This window comes from Dermacentor andersoni, chromosome 3, assembly GCF_023375885.2.
Source record: "Dermacentor andersoni chromosome 3, qqDerAnde1_hic_scaffold, whole genome shotgun sequence".
Classification (NCBI taxonomy): Eukaryota; Metazoa; Arthropoda; class Arachnida; order Ixodida; family Ixodidae; genus Dermacentor; species Dermacentor andersoni.
Window position 1 is genome coordinate 181,842,077 of NC_092816.1, and position 17,619 is coordinate 181,859,695.

The 17,619-nt window shown below is 46.7% G+C and overlaps 1 protein-coding gene across 1 annotated transcript; it reads right to left on the reverse strand.

The window, feature by feature from the left end:
• Window positions 1-624: 624 nt before the first annotated feature.
• Window positions 625-13,643, reverse strand: LOC129382950 (neprilysin-2-like). Its single transcript, XM_055067163.2, has 2 exons — window positions 13,293-13,643; window positions 625-3,252 (listed from the first exon to the last, which is right to left on the reverse strand). Exons 1-2 carry the CDS (start codon window positions 13,472-13,474, stop codon window positions 957-959), a joined length of 2,478 nt encoding a protein of 825 aa, XP_054923138.1. The 5' UTR covers window positions 13,475-13,643; the 3' UTR covers window positions 625-956.
• Window positions 13,644-17,619: the final 3,976 nt, after the last annotated feature.

Genomic DNA, 17,619 nt, shown 5'->3' on the forward strand with positions numbered 1-17,619 from the left:
TGCAGGATTCTGTTCGCCTCGGGAGAAATTCTGCCTCTGGCAAAGAAACGGTACGTATAATGCAAAACAGTCATCATCATCATCATTATCAGCCTAGCTACGCCCACTGCAGGGCAAAGACCTCTCCCATACTCCAACAACCCTGGTCATGTACTAATTGCGGCCATGTCGTCCCTGCAAACTTATCAGTAGTCAAAACAGTAATCAGCTTCTAATATGCTTATTCCTGGGAGCAGTTTGTATTTTCTTTTCCGACCTTAGCGTGAGTAACACGTTCTGCGAGAGGCTTATGACTGCGATTAACAACTTGTGTTTCCCACGTTATTTCCACCAATGCATTCAGGACACGGCCACATGATCACGTCTTAGGGCTCCGAAATTTCAGTTTTTCAAAAAAATCCAAATTGTGATTTTTTTTATTTGATAAATGAAAACATCACTGAACCTTAGTCGCTTATACCCAAGCACACTCTTGAAGGATGCAACGGATGCTATTTCTTAAGTGATTCTTCCACATCGATGTCTCATACGAAGTCTTTAATTTGTTTCGAGTACACTACAAACCACGAGTACCAGAATAATCGTCGTATAAATATCTAGGCACGAACATTTCAGTGTCTCAGAACTAATGCTAACTTGTCAATGCGAGATTTATCTTAAAACGCTAAGGTTGAAAATTATTCTGTAGTAAGTGATAGTGTAGAAAATAATAGGCATCTTATTATTTATTAGGGCGCTTCGCTGCATTCTCTATACGAGTGCGGGTACTATCATCTCGCAGATGCAGGTGTGGATGGCCCATAGCAACAAACTTCGGCGACTCCTGCTTTTCCTCAGGGAGTGGTAAACATTTTTAGCTATCCATAGGACGCACACGCCGGTCATTACTTGGTGCAGTGACTGTCAGTAGTCAAACGACAATCACACATTGAGTGCTCGTCCGTCTCGCCACCTCATCATTTGGTCCAGTAACTACAGCGCCGCCTCGGCGCCATTCTAGAATTCCGTCGGCACCGAAAAACCTTCTGAAAGTGTGCATCATTAGCGAGGGCGTTGTTGACTCGGATTCTTGCCGGAATGGCATGCTTGTACCGTACTTGTACGGTGTCGGTGCCCGGTTTCTCGCACTGGCCCATGGCGTAAGCGTAATAGAAAATCTTCGGACTGAACCGGAAGTTGTCGGCGCGGTCGGCAACACGGCGGCTGTAGACGTCGAGCATGGGTTCAATTGCGGCGCTCTCGGCGATGAATTCGTCCTGAAACGCACGGAAGCTGGTCCGGGGGGACACTTCCTTTACATCGCGATCGAGCTGATCCATAAAGCAGGCTGACCTGTTCTGGTACTTTGTCCAATCCTCCGTGTTCCACCAGCTACGATAGGCTCCGCCCTCTCTTGACTCGCCCGAGCCGCGTGCGTCGATGGCTTTCATGGCGCCCTGCAACAACTTAGCTGCTATTATAGGAACGAATACTGGATGCAGTGTCTCAGAGAAGAGCACGGGCATGGTCACGAGAGCGTGGGGCACGTACAGGGAATTTGTGTGAGGGTTGTACTCGACAGACGTCGAAAACACTGAAGTCCTGTGCAGGAAATCATAGTTGTTCGTGCCATTAAATCCTCTCCTGATGGAATCTTTGATAAGAGCACCGAAGTCTTTCAAGCTCCTCACGTCTGGCGTTGAAGCAGCGTACGAAGTGGGGTACGCTGCACTAGCACCTAGGTAGGCGAGCTTCATGGAACGTAGCTTGCGAAGCGCAGTGTTAACAGTGGTTCCACTGAACCAAAATCGTACGAACCTTTGGAGAGAGTGGCGAACGTCTTCGAACAGGGCTTCAACTTCGCGCTGGAAAGGTATCCTCCATACGCCAAGGTTTCCCCCTAGGGCCTCGATTCCAAGCATGCGCATGCCGTGTTTATAGATGTTCTCGACCATGTGTAGGCAACCTTGGATTCGCAGGGGCACGGAGTTGAGATGAGTGTCGTAGCTAAGCGGTATGAGCGGAGTGATGTTGAGGAACGAAGAGTATTCCACGAGGGTCCGAAAATAAAAGTAATCGACGATGTCTGCTGGAGTAAAGACATGCTTGAGCAAATCGATAACATGACTAACGTACTCTTCGTCCAATATGCGCACGTTTAAGCGACCACCAAATGACTTGGGGAAAATGTGCGACAGCCATATTGCAGTGGAGTTTCCCAATGACGTCGTTCCATCTTGAGTACGTGTGCCAACTTTCCTGCTGGAGCCTGAGCCAGAGACGATGGCCATCAGGCGCTTCTCCATGTAAACAATCTTGCTGGCGACAAGCGATGCGTTCTCGATGCCCGGCAGAGATTTTTCGATAAGGTGCTTGTAATCACTCTCGGTGCGATCGGGGTACCGGAGAAAGAATCTTTTCATTAGCAACTCAGGGGAGTCGATGTATGGAACGTACTTGTTCTCGCCTCCTGTTTCCTGCTGTTCGGTAGGAGCCACGTACACGCTCGCAAGAGGATTGGCTCTCATGCTTTCCAAGTAATCGGCCCGCAGCTGTGGTACCACCTCCTGTAGTCCGATGCGAAACACCACCGCGGGGGCATTGGTGAAGGGCTGAGACGAGGATGGAGGTGTTCTGTGCTGCTGCGCGAGAAGCTGCTCCCTGATCTCCCGAGAACCGTTTGACGTAAGGCAAGATTGGTAGATGAAGGCGATGTTGCGAACCCAGCGCAGGGGACTGTGCCGCTCCACACGGATGTTGACGTCAAGGCAGCTCATCAGCTTCTCCACACTCTCGGCTTCGAAAGTGGGCTTGGCGTTAGGCGAAAACCACCGCGGCCCACAGACGTGACCGTAGAAGTCGTCGCACGGATTCACGCTTCGGTCGAGCTTGTTGTTGGTGTGGTGCAGGTACCAGAGACACTCCGGTTGGGAACACTCTGAGTCGCTGTCTTTAAACCGAAGCCGTTTGGCGTCTCGTTCGGGCTGAGGAGGATAATGCCTGGGAATTCGTTTTGTCGGAGGCCTGAGCGATCGATGAGCCGACGAGTCTGGAGTTTTCGCGCTTATTTTGTCGTCGGCGCCCTTCGTAACGCCTCCGACTTGGTCGCTCTGGCTGAGCGCTTCACCCTCGGTGCTCCCAGAGGCATGCTGGGGACCGTCCTCGACCATTTCAACACGCTCGTCCTCGGATTCAAAGCGCCTTGGCCGGCCGTCATCGGCAGGGGTGTTAAGCGGAGATGGTGTGGTCACTGCCTGCTTCCAGAAGCCCCACCTGTGTGCGGTAGAAAGACAGCACGTTTAAATCAATGGAAATTTCGGTGCTACAAAATTCCTACATTAGTAATTACACAGACAGTCGAAGCTCGTTCGAACCGCTCGCGCGGCCAACGCCGCCGTGCTCTTGCGGTATCGATGGCGCATGTGAGGGCCCACGCGTGCAGCCAGAGCCTTGTGCGCCGTTAGTAGGTATCTAGTAATGCAGTAGCCGCGCAGAGCGTTTGACTGCAGGAACGAAGCAGAGTGGACGCACTGTCGCGCTGTGCTCAATCGGCGCTGCAGCTGAGCCTCGCCAGCGTTCTGTGTTCGCTGATTGCATAAACATTCTGCACCCAAACCTTAGAGTTGCCCCTGAGGTGCTGTACGGACACCAAGCAATAGTGCATACACTGGTCCTAGTTTAATGGACGGTAAACGCCAAGCTATATCTTTTAATCCCATTCCCCATCCCTATACAGAGTAGCATGCCAGCGGTTATATACGCGCCGGCAATATTCTCTGTTTTTCTAATAAAGAGCCCTCTCTCTCTCTCTCGCCAAGCTAAATCAATTAGAGGGCCGTGTTGAATCTATGAAAACCTTTCAGTGGGCGCTGACAAATACCGAATGTTTTTCGTCGGTCTCACCTCGTGCATCATCGAGGTGCGAGGCCTATAACGCCACTTCCGGGGTTGCTGATCGCGCATGCGTTGTGAGATACCGGGTATCTGGGAAGGCTTGCTCTACGCTGCGCAGAATAAGTTTTCTGGCGTGTTATATCCTGCCTACATATGGCACTAACAGACAGACAGACAGACAGACAGACGGACGGACGGACGGACGGACGGACGGACGGACGGACGGACGGACGGACGGACAGACAGACAGACAGACAGACAGACAGACAGACAGACAGACAGACAGACAGACAGACAGACAGACAGACAGACAGACAGACAGACAGACAGACAGACAGACAGACAGACAGACAGACAGACAGACAGACAGACAGACAGACAGACAGACAGACAGACAGACAGACAGACAGACAGACAGACAGACAGACAGACAGACAGACAGACAGACAGACAGACAGACAGACAGACAGACAGACAGACAGACAGACAGACAGACAGACAGACAGACAGACAGACAGACAGACAGACAGACAGACAGACAGACAGACAGACAGACAGACAGACAGACAGACAGACAGACAGACAGACAGACAGACAGACAGACAGACAGACAGACAGACAGACAGACAGACAGACAGACAGACAGACAGACAGACAGACAGACAGACAGACAGACAGACAGACAGACAGACAGACAGACAGACAGACAGACAGACAGACAGACAGACAGACAGACAGACAGACAGACAGACAGACAGACAGACAGACAGACAGACAGACAGACAGACAGACAGACAGACAGACAGACAGACAGACAGACAGACAGACAGACAGACAGACAGACAGACAGACAGACAGACAGACAGACAGACAGACAGACAGACAGACAGACAGACAGACAGACAGACAGACAGACAGACAGACAGACAGACAGACAGACAGACAGACAGACAGACAGACAGACAGACAGACAGACAGACAGACAGACAGACAGACAGACAGACAGACAGACAGACAGACAGACAGACAGACAGACAGACAGACAGACAGACAGACAGACAGACAGACAGACAGACAGACAGACAGACAGACAGACAGACAGACAGACAGACAGACAGACAGACAGACAGACAGACAGACAGACAGACAGACAGACAGACAGACAGACAGACAGACAGACAGACAGACAGACAGACAGACAGACAGACAGACAGACAGACAGACAGACAGACAGACAGACAGACAGACAGACAGACAGACAGACAGACAGACAGACAGACAGACAGACAGACAGACGGACGGACGGACGGACGGACGGACGGACGGACGGACGGACGGACGGACGGACATCAGCCACAAAACATGTGTAGCAGCGAATAGGGTTGATTTTGGCATATATTTAGCACACTGTGAACGAAGTAAAAATATGACGGGCTTGTATTCCATGCAAAACTACAATTTCGTCGTAATATAGTGAAGAGCTCATAAAACAAATAAAAGCACAGGCAAGCAAATTGAAATAAACAAGTAATACTGTTCGCGTAAAAACTAAGAGTAAATTTGAGGCAAATGCTTCGTTAGGCAGGCAGCTCATGCCTAATGTGCGCAAGCACTTACCTGCTTTAACACATGACTCATGCAATCTTTGAGAGGACAACAAGCGTCACAGCAAATCGTACCGCATGTAAATGTATTTAAAACCTTCATATAACCTGCAAGCCTGATGTCTAATAAACGCTCCACGCCGACGCCTGTCTGGACTGGCTTATAGTCAAAAATAACCTGGGTGTATCTATTTAACATGCTCTATACGCACATATTCCTGCTTTGCAATTCCAACCAGGCCGCAGTCGTAAAGGTTGATAATTCTGTGCGCTAAAGAACCGCGCTCTAGCTAGGGCGGAATGATCGAACATTATAGCTTGCGTAAGCATTCCGGTCTGCGAAAGCTTTTTGTTAATCGACAAACCATTTCAAGTTGTCACATTGGGCTAGCGCACCGTCAAGGTGCTAGTTTTCATACCTTGCTATCGCTTTCAATATTCACCTTCGAGCGAAACTATGAAAGCTTTAACGCGAAGATTTCTTAGCCTCCCTTTTTTGCACTTTTCCGTCCGTTCCTAAGCACCATCGACTGCGCAAATGCACACTGACGCCAAAATGCCACGCTCCCGCAACTCACGGAAATCGTGTCAAGTGATAAATATAGCCTTGTATCTGCCCATTGCGTAGGGCACCGCCTGTATGATGATGATCATCGTCATTAGGTCTGCTCAGAAAGCCACAAGCTTTTATGACTTCCAAAGTATGCCGCAAATGTTTTACCGAAAATTAAACAACACTACCATATGATATGCAGTAGCTAACTGCAATCTTGGCCCTGAACTGCATTTACCAAGTAACCACAATATCAAAGACTTCTTCAAGCGAAAAGAATGAAGCTGTTAAAAAAAGGCTTTTGCTCTAATCATTATCTTAAAGCACAGCAGGGTTTAACCCCTTTACGAACGAGACGAGGTGAAAACCTCGCGAGCAATAGTTCAACATTCGGAAAGCCACGCATAACATAGATTGAAAGAACACCAACTGTGTGACAGCTGGTGCGGCGATTCAACGGGCCGCAGAAAACTAAAAATTCAGTGTTTGCAAGCTGCAGCAACTATAGTACACAACGTAATGCAGCCTTGCATCGTGGCTTGAGCAACACGGTAAATAAGCGGCAAACAACAGGAGCCCTTGTGATTCTGAAGGCTAAGCGAAATGTCTTTAATCCGTGTGCAGCGCGGCTGGCAAACTGAATCAAAACATGGGCACGTGGTGATCAGCTTCGTCGCTTACGCATGTAAACATGATCGAGTACAACAAACACCTAGAAGACATAAAAGAAGTGTGGGAACAAGAAGGTTTCCGCCGAACGGCAGCAATACATTGCTGCAGTCGCTTCCCTATATGTGGCCTCGCGAGGAATAGATGGGACCGTGTCGCCTCCGAGTTTCCAGAGGTGCTTGAGCGCTCCACCACACATCAACGCAATCGGTCGACAACCACAGCTGTCGTTACTCTGGCACAGCTAGTTAACTCGTAACTCCAGAAAACATAAAAATGAACAAGCCTTCCCCGTTTCTCCTATATAAAAAATGGCTATCATAAGGTTTTGCATTCTATGTAAATATGCGTACAAAATTTACAATCTTCTGGTTTTCTCAACATGATACTTAAGTTCTTCTCTAGGTGTCGCACAGATCCAAAACAATGGGTTGTGGTGGTATACGTAACTTCTGAATTTAGAAATATTACCTGTCGGTTGCTCAGGTAACGTCAGTAAGCTGTATATTGTTCTCTTCGAACATAAATGAACGCTTGTCTGCTCGGTCGTGTGAGTCTACAATGCATGCCAATGACACTGCATTAATTTTTCGAGCTAACCCGCTCTCTATACTAGCAGCAGTTACCACGTGGCTCTCTTCTAACAAGCTAACAATAAATACTGGCAAAGTTAAATACGGTATATTTCACTCCAGCGGGAAAAGTCTGTATTATAGATTGCTGAACTTGTATGTTAACAACGAATCCGTTGAGCGCGTTTCCACGTTCAAGTACTTGGGTGCAATAATGGATGACAACTTCCATTGGCAAGAACCGATTAATAAGATATCGAAACAGCTCGCTTTCATATTTCACGCTCATTAATGCCCGAGGTTACTTTCTATTTAACATGCTTCAAGTTTTATGCTTTTCCTTATTTCACTCACAACAGAGTTAGTGTAGCGAAATTTGGGGCTGTGCTTACACAACTTACATAGCACTGGTTGTGCGGTTACAATAACGTGCTCTGAGAGTTATAACGTTTTCCTCTCCTCGTTGCCCAAGCACCCAATTATTTGGGAACACTCGTATATTACCGTTCTGTCACAACGGAATTGTATAACTACGGCTTCGTTGAACGATATAATCGACATTGATTCTCGATTACCATTGAGTTTGTTTAGTTTACCAACCAGTAACGCAAGGCAAGCAGTCACGGCAAACTTAATATCCCTACCTGCACGAACGTATACGGTGAAAGATCACTTCAGTCTGACGTAATAGTTCTGCGGAAACGCGCAAGATGGCGAGAAATAAATCATTAAGGTTATAAATATTTATTACTCCTGAATTATTAAGTATTTATTTACACCTTAGTTAATTATTACTCCCCATCTTGCGTGTTTCAGCATAACTATTACGTCAGACTCTCGCCTTTGCTTCCAGTTGACAAATTCGTCTTCGCCCCGCCGTCTGCTATCCGCCTGGTTAGCTCACATGGTAGAGCAGCTGCACCGGAAAGGCGGTGGTCGGGTGTGCGAGTCCCGGACCAGTACGAATTTTTCTTCAACTTCGGGGCGAAGAAACGCGTATGTGTTTCCTTTGTAGCAATTGCTACGAATGGGTGGATGTCTCATTTTCCCTTACTTAATCACTTTAGTCTATTAGTGCTAAAATTTGGAAGTCCATTCCACCCGAAATCAAACTTGCACGCAACTTTCAACAGTCTGTAAAGTACGTAAATAAATCAGTTATGTAGCATTCCGTATTCTAAGTCTACGTCCTTTGTATCCTATGTCTAGCACGTTAAGAATATTTTGTTTCCACTGGGAAGGTTTGTATTATCCAATGCATATGGCGCTTCGTAATTTTTTTACATGTTTAGCATTCTCTTGTTATTTGTATTGTTCTTCTTACTTTATTTTTCGTGCATAAATCACCATTTTGTATTTATAAAGAGTTTGCGTTGAATAGATTGTGATTTGTATTTTCTCCGTTTAAAATGTTGCACTGTTATCTTTATGCGCGCCCCCTATGTGTAGCCCGTTCACTGCACCTCCTCTTTCAAACCTGATCACATAAACTGGTGCAATAAATTGGACCGACAACTAGTCATAAAAGTTAGCGGTCCATATATTTCTATAAAGATGTATCCTCTAAACTTGAATTGGCTTAAGGGGCTGTACGGGCCAAAACCACAATCGGGTTATGAGGCAGACCGTAGTCGCGCACTCTGGATTAATTTTGGCACCGTGGTGTTCTTTAACCTGTCCCTTATTCAGAGTGCGCGAGCGTTTTTTTTTTTCTGTTTCACCCCCTTGGAAATGCGGCTGCCTCAGTCCAATCCGTGACCTGAAGCAGTGCCATGTATAGCCGCAAAGCTATCGCGGCAGGCACAGAAGTGTATATATGACGTGCGACCGCTTCAGTTGTGTCGCATAGACCCTGCGGTGCACTTTAATTAATGCGGCTCTGTTTCTGCACGCCCTGCGAAAGTTGTCCGCTAGACATTTTTGCATGGTTTTATTTTTCAGAAACAGCAGAAACGCACCATGCCGTACATTGAACTTAAGTTTATCCAGCGTTTGCTTGCCTTCTCATGTCATCTTTTCCCTAGCCCTCCCCCCCCCCCCCTCCCCCGCTGTATTTGTATGGGAACTACGAGCGAGGAGTGGCAGGTCTGTTTCGCCACTCGTTTCGCGACTGCGTCGGTTGTACCCATTCTCTGCCTCCTCTCTCCCCTCCTCTCTTCCATTCTAACTATAGTCGGGTACAACGTTATAAAAAAGGGGAGGCCCCACCCAGATGACCGATTTCCTCCGCGACTAAAATAGTCCCGCTCATAAAGCCGTGCTTCTAATACGCGTAATTCTCGATGTAAATAAATACTTTTGTATTTCGATGACTGGTTTGACAGAGTTTTCGTCATTGGAATGCAACAGCACATACCGGATCGCGAGAGAAAAATAACCTCGTGCCTTCTACAATGCTGCGCGTCTTCTGCTTTTTAGCTTCATTACAAGCGACAAAAGAAGAAAGAGCAGTTCCGCTCTTTCTTCTTCGACGTGCGCTACCGCTTGCCGTGCACCGGATACGTTCGGAAACGAGTGCACGTTAGCGAACTTTTCTTTTGAAACTTGGACAGCACTTAGTGCTGTTGTTGCCTAAATGCTTATTAAGGGAACGATGTACTTCATATAAGCTGACTGCTTACATATGCTAGAGGTTGGCCTAGACTTCATTATATTAAAGACAAATCCTCTTCCTCAGGCTGGAAACGACAGAGTTTTGACAAGGCTATACCCTCACTTATTTTCCTCGTAAACCCTGCATTCCAAATACACAAAGCATCGTTTAAAGCACTTATATATACGCGTCAGTACCAGCAGTATATGTACCTCAACACACAAATTTGAGTATTGCGAAGCTTCCTAAGAGTGATTACAGTGGCTTATTTCACTAAGTTGGCAATTTTCTCATTAACTATAAATGGCATCATACTTATTGTGCACAGAATAAAGTGCTGAGGGGCAGAATGGTGCATATACCCGGCTAATTTGAAATGACAGTTTCTTTATCATTATTATGCTTGCTCAAAGAATTGAAATACTGAATTTACACACACACACACACACACTTTTCCCTGTCGTGTGTGTGTGTGTGTGTGTGTGTGTGTGTGTGCACAAATAAATGACCTGTGCACTGAAATTGCCGGGTTTCGTTTCGTAAAGGAAGAGTGATAACATGTATGTTAAAGGTATGCCCGCACAGTGCTTGCTTTAAATCGTGAGGTGGGGCAGGTGATGCCGAACTTCGGATAATAATAGGGGGAACGGCAGGTGCCGAACGTGTGTGCGCGTGTGTGTGTGACGTTCGGCACCTGCCGTTCCCCCTATTATTATCTGACGTTCGGCATCACCTATATACCCCGCCTCACCCTTTAAAGCATGCACTGTGCGGGCATGCCTGCAACATACATGTTATCCATCTTCCTTTACGAAACGAAACCCGGCAATTTCAGTGTACACGTCATTTATTTGTGTGCATAAATGCTGCGCTGACGGAAGCAATTCCGCAAATAAAACGCTAGAACCGCAGCTTGGAATGGCCGGTTTTCCATCCTGATGTTAACAGTGCAAGAAACGTAGGTGGGGACACGAAACTAGAAGACGATACCACGAGTGCTCGTTGTGTCGTCTTCTCGTCTCGGGTCCCCGCCTACATTTTCTTGTGCTGTTAAGGTCAGGAAATGAAACTTTCCATGGCGGAAACTGCTGAGAACTGACACTGGCCACTTCAGAGTGATCGCGAATGAATAAAAAAAAAAAAAACCCCAAGAACTGCGTAATGATTTAAGACCGGACAAGAAGGCAACCTTGAAACAAAGAAAGAATTAAAGATAAAAAATATTTAACAACTGCACATGCAGATACATGGGCATCAGACTAGCACAGAAAGCTTACTTAAAACACGGAAAGGAATATACAAAACAAGAAAGATAGCATCTGCAGACATACATACATAATATGTTGCATGATAAGTTTCACATTACAGAACATAGAAAAAGCAAAAATCAAAGGCAGATACAGGACCAATCAAGTGCAGTAAGGAATGTTTACGAAGCAAAATGCAGGAATAAAAAGCATGCACACGTGAACCAAAATCTTTTAAGCATACAGATGATCTCAGCGTGTCCATTTGTTAGGAAATGTTGACACCGGCCGAAGTTTAGCTTGCATGCCCGTTCGAACTACCGGTTGAAAACTGCCGAAGGTGGATGCGCAGCCTTTTTCTTGCGTACCTAAAAAAAATTAAATTATGGGGTTTTACGTGCCAAAACCACTTTCTTATTATGAGGCACGCCGTAGTAGAGGACTCCGGAAATTTAGACCCCCTGGAGTTCTTCAACGTGCACCTAAATCTAAGTACACGGGCGTTCTCGCATTTCGCCCCCATCGAAATGCGGCCGCCGTGGCCGCGATTCGACCCCGCGACCTCGTGCTCAGCAGCCTAACACTATAGCCACTGAGCAACCACGGCGGGTTTGCGTAGCTCTCAGTAAGCATTCTGTATATACCTTCCTTGGGCTCCGTGCATACACACAGGCTGCGGCGGTGTACCTTGCTTAGGTATGCTGTAAGTGAACGAAGCGGCGACTTCATCGTGATTATTTTATCCGTAAACCGAGAGATGATGGCAGAAAAGCGCTCTTCATAGTCCTTCAGTGCTTTCATCACTTGACTGCTAGGATAGATAACGTTGCCTCCGCCCAAAACATACTATTTGAGTGCTGTCAGTGAAGCATACTTGTCACTGGCAGTGCCAAGGAGAGCATCTTTGCATTTTGCGCACTTCACGGGTTTCAGAATTCCCTTCCAACGAAGCCTTCTATTCGGGTCGATCTCTTGAAAGCGGTACAGGTTCCACCCATTCCTGGAAGGTTTGCTGCATTGTGGCACACAAAACCCGGGCATGGTGACGGAAACGAGCGTATTAAACTGGAGGGAAATGAGCACCGACCTATCAACACGCACGCCACGCACAAATGACCGGTCGGAGGCTAGAAAATGGCGGCCACGCCGCCACCAAGGTCGAGGAAGCGGCAACTGCCCTTTCAAAAGCTGACACCACTCTAAGCGGGGGCGCGCATCGAGGCATTCTACTTTGAGCCATCCCCCGACGCGGTGTGCCGGAAAGCAGCAACCACAGCAGCAGCAGCAGTAGTGGTAGGTAGAAGGAAAAATGCAAAGAAAGCGCCGCTTTTAAATGGGACGACAAAGAGACACCTACAGAACACTGATTTGCGCACGGCAAAATATATCAAGGACGGGTGTGCTGGGCTGGGGAAACGAAGAACCCGCCACAACAGGGGCGAGGGAACGTAAGTGATTGACTTCAAAGTTCACGCAGAAACAGAAATATAGGAATGTTAGAGCCCGCCGCGCTGTTCGATAACCCGCTGAACGTGGAAGAGTGCCACAGTGACTCACAGAAAATAATTTTGAGAAAAGGAGTGGGGTGATGGCTACGACGAGGGGGGGGGGGGGGGGGAGGGCGATAGGACGCGCATAGAAGGTATCAAGAACGAAGTTAGCGGATAATTATGGACATAGGGAGAGCGTCTCGTCACTGCAACAGATGGCCGTGGTTAGTCGCCTTGCTGTGGCTTACCTACCGCATCGTCACACGTGCTGCTTGCTGCGGAGAGACTGCACCTAAGCGTTTCGGAAATTTTCAAATTAGACAGTTATCAGGAGACACATGACACTTTGAAATCTTTCAGAGCTGCTGCACCTTACTTCACCGCGAGCAACGGATGCCGTAATATTCACTAAGGCTTCTCAGCAGGAAGCAGCCCTGCTTCGGACTTTCTGCCTCAATTCCTGAGTGTGATCCAATAAGAATACGTGTTGAATGATGACTGCAATACAGTGATCGCAAGTTATTTACTGCACTACATGAACCTAATCAGGCAATCAGCTTGTCCTAGACTGTGGCATCACAGCATCTCAGCTCCTTCTAGTGCGTCGTCAACTACCGTTTCGTCTCCTGATCAGCACCGCTCCTTTTGCATCCCGCATTCGTTAACAGGCAAGATGAGCCAGCTCACTCACCCTGCGTATCGCAGCCCAGTGCCGTCGCCGCTGGTGCCGTTGAAGTAGGAGGTGAGCAGGCCGCCATTGATCATGGCTAGCGCTACGACGGCAACGCCCAGCAGCGCTTGCACGGTCCGACGCAGGAAGCGGCACTCGGTGCCTCGGCGACCACCGTCTTCCATGCCTGCGGCCACCACCATGGCACCATGGGGCTGCCCACCCCTCGCGGGTGACGCGGCTAGGGGCGCTGCCGTCTCCGGCACTCCGCTAGCTGGTGGCCGCGCTGGAGGCAGTGTGACCCGCGATGACCCCAACCGACGCCACTATTTAGGACCTGTCAGCTATGCATGGCCTGGCGCTGCCGCTCCATCTTCCTCTGCTTCTAGGCTTCCTAGAGTGGACTGCTCCTTAGAATGATGATGATCGTGCGATGATGATGATGATGATGATGATGATGATGATGATGATGGTGACGACTCCCTGCATATGGCACATACCCACCTCAATCTATTGGCCGAGAAATGCTTGGTGCACATTTCTTAACATTTTATTCAAACGGCCATTGTAGGAGGTCGAAATAAAAAGATTCTGCCTGAGAAATTTGCAATAAAAGCACGAAAAAACTCACTTGCGTTCGCTCTCTAGGAAGCAAAGATAGAAGGGAGGAGGGAAAGGCAGGGAGGTACCAGATAGAGTTCAGTTTGCTACCCTATACGGATGCAAAGACTTGTTGTGATACAATGTCATCTTGGGCTTCAGTAGAATGTGCTGTTGGTTGAGTTGTCAGAGGAACTATTTAGTCATGTATTACTATGAAAATGTCTTATGCAAAACTTTACCAATATATTGAAAGTTACACATAAATGATATAGCCCGTAAAATGCATGTCTCTATCAAAATCAGTACATATATTCAACAGCACGAAAGGTAAACAATAAAAAGACCCAGTTTTGGTAGAAACTCGAAGCACCGATTCCGATAGCAAACTACTGACAGCTTTGCGAAGTAAGGTTAGTTTTACCAGGCGTATAAACGGCAATCAACATTCGCTTACTAACTAAGCTAACAAGCATCGTGTCACATCCGTACAGGTGAATATGAACACATCTCACTTAATGACCGCGAACAGTACTTTTCAGAGCGCTGACTTGATGAAGAGCGGCGAGTCAATTTCCTCTTGTGCTGCCTTTCGCTTCAACCCGAGCTAGGAGCGTGAGAACGCCGGCCTGACGAAGCCATAGACATCTCGGAACGCCTAGACTTTGCGCACACCGTAGATTTCCTCAATAAAAAGTAGCGTGTGGCTGCAGCATACGCAGGCGCGGCTGCAGTGCAAGAGAAACGCGCTATCCTGCCCCGAGGCCCGCCCCCCCCCCCCCCCCCCTTTTGCGCGCGCGAGAAGACGCTGCGCATCAAGCTACAATCCTTCTCGGTTCACGCTCGCACGCTTTGCTCGTACCCATAGCATATGGCGCGCGGCCGGGATGTTATTGAACTTGGACTTTATTACAAAACCTCACAGTGATGTCAACGCCAACGACGACGCGGCCTACGAGAAAAAGCCTCGAATGTGTATAACATAGCATTTGCAATAGGAGAACTAATAACGTCCAATGATAAGTCGCAGCGAGTGACTCAAAGATGGGTTATTTCGTAAGAGTGAAGGAATAAGGAAGGCTGCCTCATGCGACTTTCATCGTGCTTTCGTTATAAAAGAAAGCCCCCAAACACACGTGCATTCACGTCTCCCTTCGTGCATGTGTCTATTTGGCCGTTTCATCCTTCCATATTATCGACGTCCTCGATTTCTTCGCGATATTGTGAACAGGGCGAGAAAAGCGTAATAACCGGTACAGCCCTAGAGCAGACTAAAAGGCATTAGAATTATTGTCTTGGAAATAAATTGAAGATATTGTTTTCTACAAAAAGAACACCGACTTACAAGCTCTTGGCATTCCTAAGGCATTGTGTAAGAAAATATCTTTCGGATCGCTTAGTTAAAACGCTAGCGAAGGAACACATCTCCCCGTTGATTCCACATTCGTTCATGAATAAAGGCTTGAAATGACTGCAAAATGAGTGCGCCAACGACGGTAAAGATAGGGATGACTGCAGCATGATGACCACAGAGGTGGACAGCGGTGGCACAAAAGCTGCCTTATCCTATCTTTCTCCACTTATCCTAGTCGTCCGAATAATAGGCGATCCCCTACTGGAGTTATATGTCACATACATGCAGTACAGTCTCAACTACAACACGACTTAATATTTTTACTATTGCTACCACTATTACTACTTCTACTACTGCATTACTGCAGTACTAATGATACTGCGGTATGACAACGGTGGCATGACTACAATGACTGCAACGACGACGACAATTCGCTTATTAAGATTTAAGGCAGGGAACAGCTTTCTTTGGCACAGCATCATTGAGAATTCATGCTGCGCAGAAATCCGCTCAGCGAACGACAGCACTTCGGCCTGGAATGTGGTAGTTTTCACCAATTAATTACGGTTATGCTTAGTATCTCACTGCCATCCAGTCTTGCTAGCTTTACGTTTATTTATTTTCTGCCTCTGTTGAAGGTGAATTTCGTATCTGCATGTTTCTGAGCCTGTGCGTGAAAAATTTATAACGTGCGCTCTTCAATCCTTGCACTCTGGCGTCGTGTTACGGGCGCCTCAAAGATGTTCCGTACGGTGATGCCTTCGTTTGATTTTCCCGCTCTTTCCTTCTTATATTAAGTAAAACGCTTGCGAGACTCTGCCTTCCCGAGTGCGTAGAGCAGCAAAAAGCAAGGACCGTGTCCGTTGTTCAGTGATGATAATGATGCGTCCTCCTCGCTCAATGTAGATGGCAGCTAAATGGTATGCTAGCAATCATTTCGTAAACTTTTCATTAAATCAGCGTTTTCATGTTTCGTTCCTTTATGTTCTGGGCAACTTGAGAATAAATCTTATTTACTGTTACCTTATGCTGCTTGTTACTATTACTAATCAACAATCATGCAGATCGCGCGTTTCACTCTGATTACAGGGCAATTTTACCCTACTGAAAATGAGTGGGCCAACGCTTACAGCTAGTATCATTCCATGTCCCACGTTTAAGCGTGGCCTTCGACGTTGGAACGCACACTTACAGGGTGTCCCACGTAACTTGAGCAAAACATTAAATATATCCAAATGCGATGTAGTTGGACAGCAGCAAGGTAATGTTGTATGCCGTCGCTGGGAGATACTCAGATTATATTTTTTTCATTCCGCCTAATGAGATAATTAGTCCTAATTATCATCTTGTCAAATATTGTAATTAGATTAAAAGTGTCAATGAGGAAATTGTTGATCAACGCTAAGGACTCCCGATACAACTCTCTGTAGTTCAATACGTGCTACATAGAAGTGTTTTTCCGAGCGTGAAAGGAGCCCGCAAATAAACGCAAAGTTGTCGCGCGACTGGCCGCTCGAGGCACTGCTTGTGTTCGCGGGCTTCTTTCACGCTTGTAAAAACGCTTTATGTAGCACATATCGAGCTACAGAGAGCTGTATCGGGAGTCCTTCGAGTTGATCTACAATTTCCTCATTGACACTTTTTATCTAATTATAATATTTTAGAAGTTGAATGAATAGTGAGGTCTACTGGTTGATCTGTAATATATTCGGGATTAATGTTGATTTTATCTTTTTTTGTTGTTGGTAAATACAATGTCCCTGTGTTTGACTGTAGAGTCTAAACCTTGCAGAATGCTTTTCATAAGACCACAGCAATAAAATGCAGTAGTTCAGAAAACTTCTTTTTTGGTATGCTTACAGTGCTTAAAGTGGTAAGTATTAGAGGTGCGCAAATACCGAATAGTACATGTCGAATCGAATCAAGAAACACATGCTGAATATCGGATCAAATATAAAAGAAATGCAATATTTAATGGTTACAAAAAAATTTCGTTGAGGAAAATAAGGTGCTGCACATGCTTGGAACTCTCCTGGAATTGCATAACAAGAATCTAGCAGGCTATAACACAGGTACAAAGAAATCAAGACTTAGAGCACCGTCTAGTTTTATTTAAGGGAACACTAAATAAGTATGCCGGAACTGTTTAAAGCTTAGTTCAAGTATATGAAGGTCTGGACAACATGTATTTTTTATCTACAGAATTTTTGTCCAATAGAATCTAGTGCTTTTATTTCCCTCTTAAACTAATGAATTAGTGGCGCTCCGCTGTGCTGAATACCAATGTGGTTCTGTTTAATAGTGGACGTGTGTTTTGCAGCTATCCTATTTTGCATAGAAAATTTCGCTTCTCAATTTTATCTTCAAAATGCAGAAGGGCTATCACAACATTAC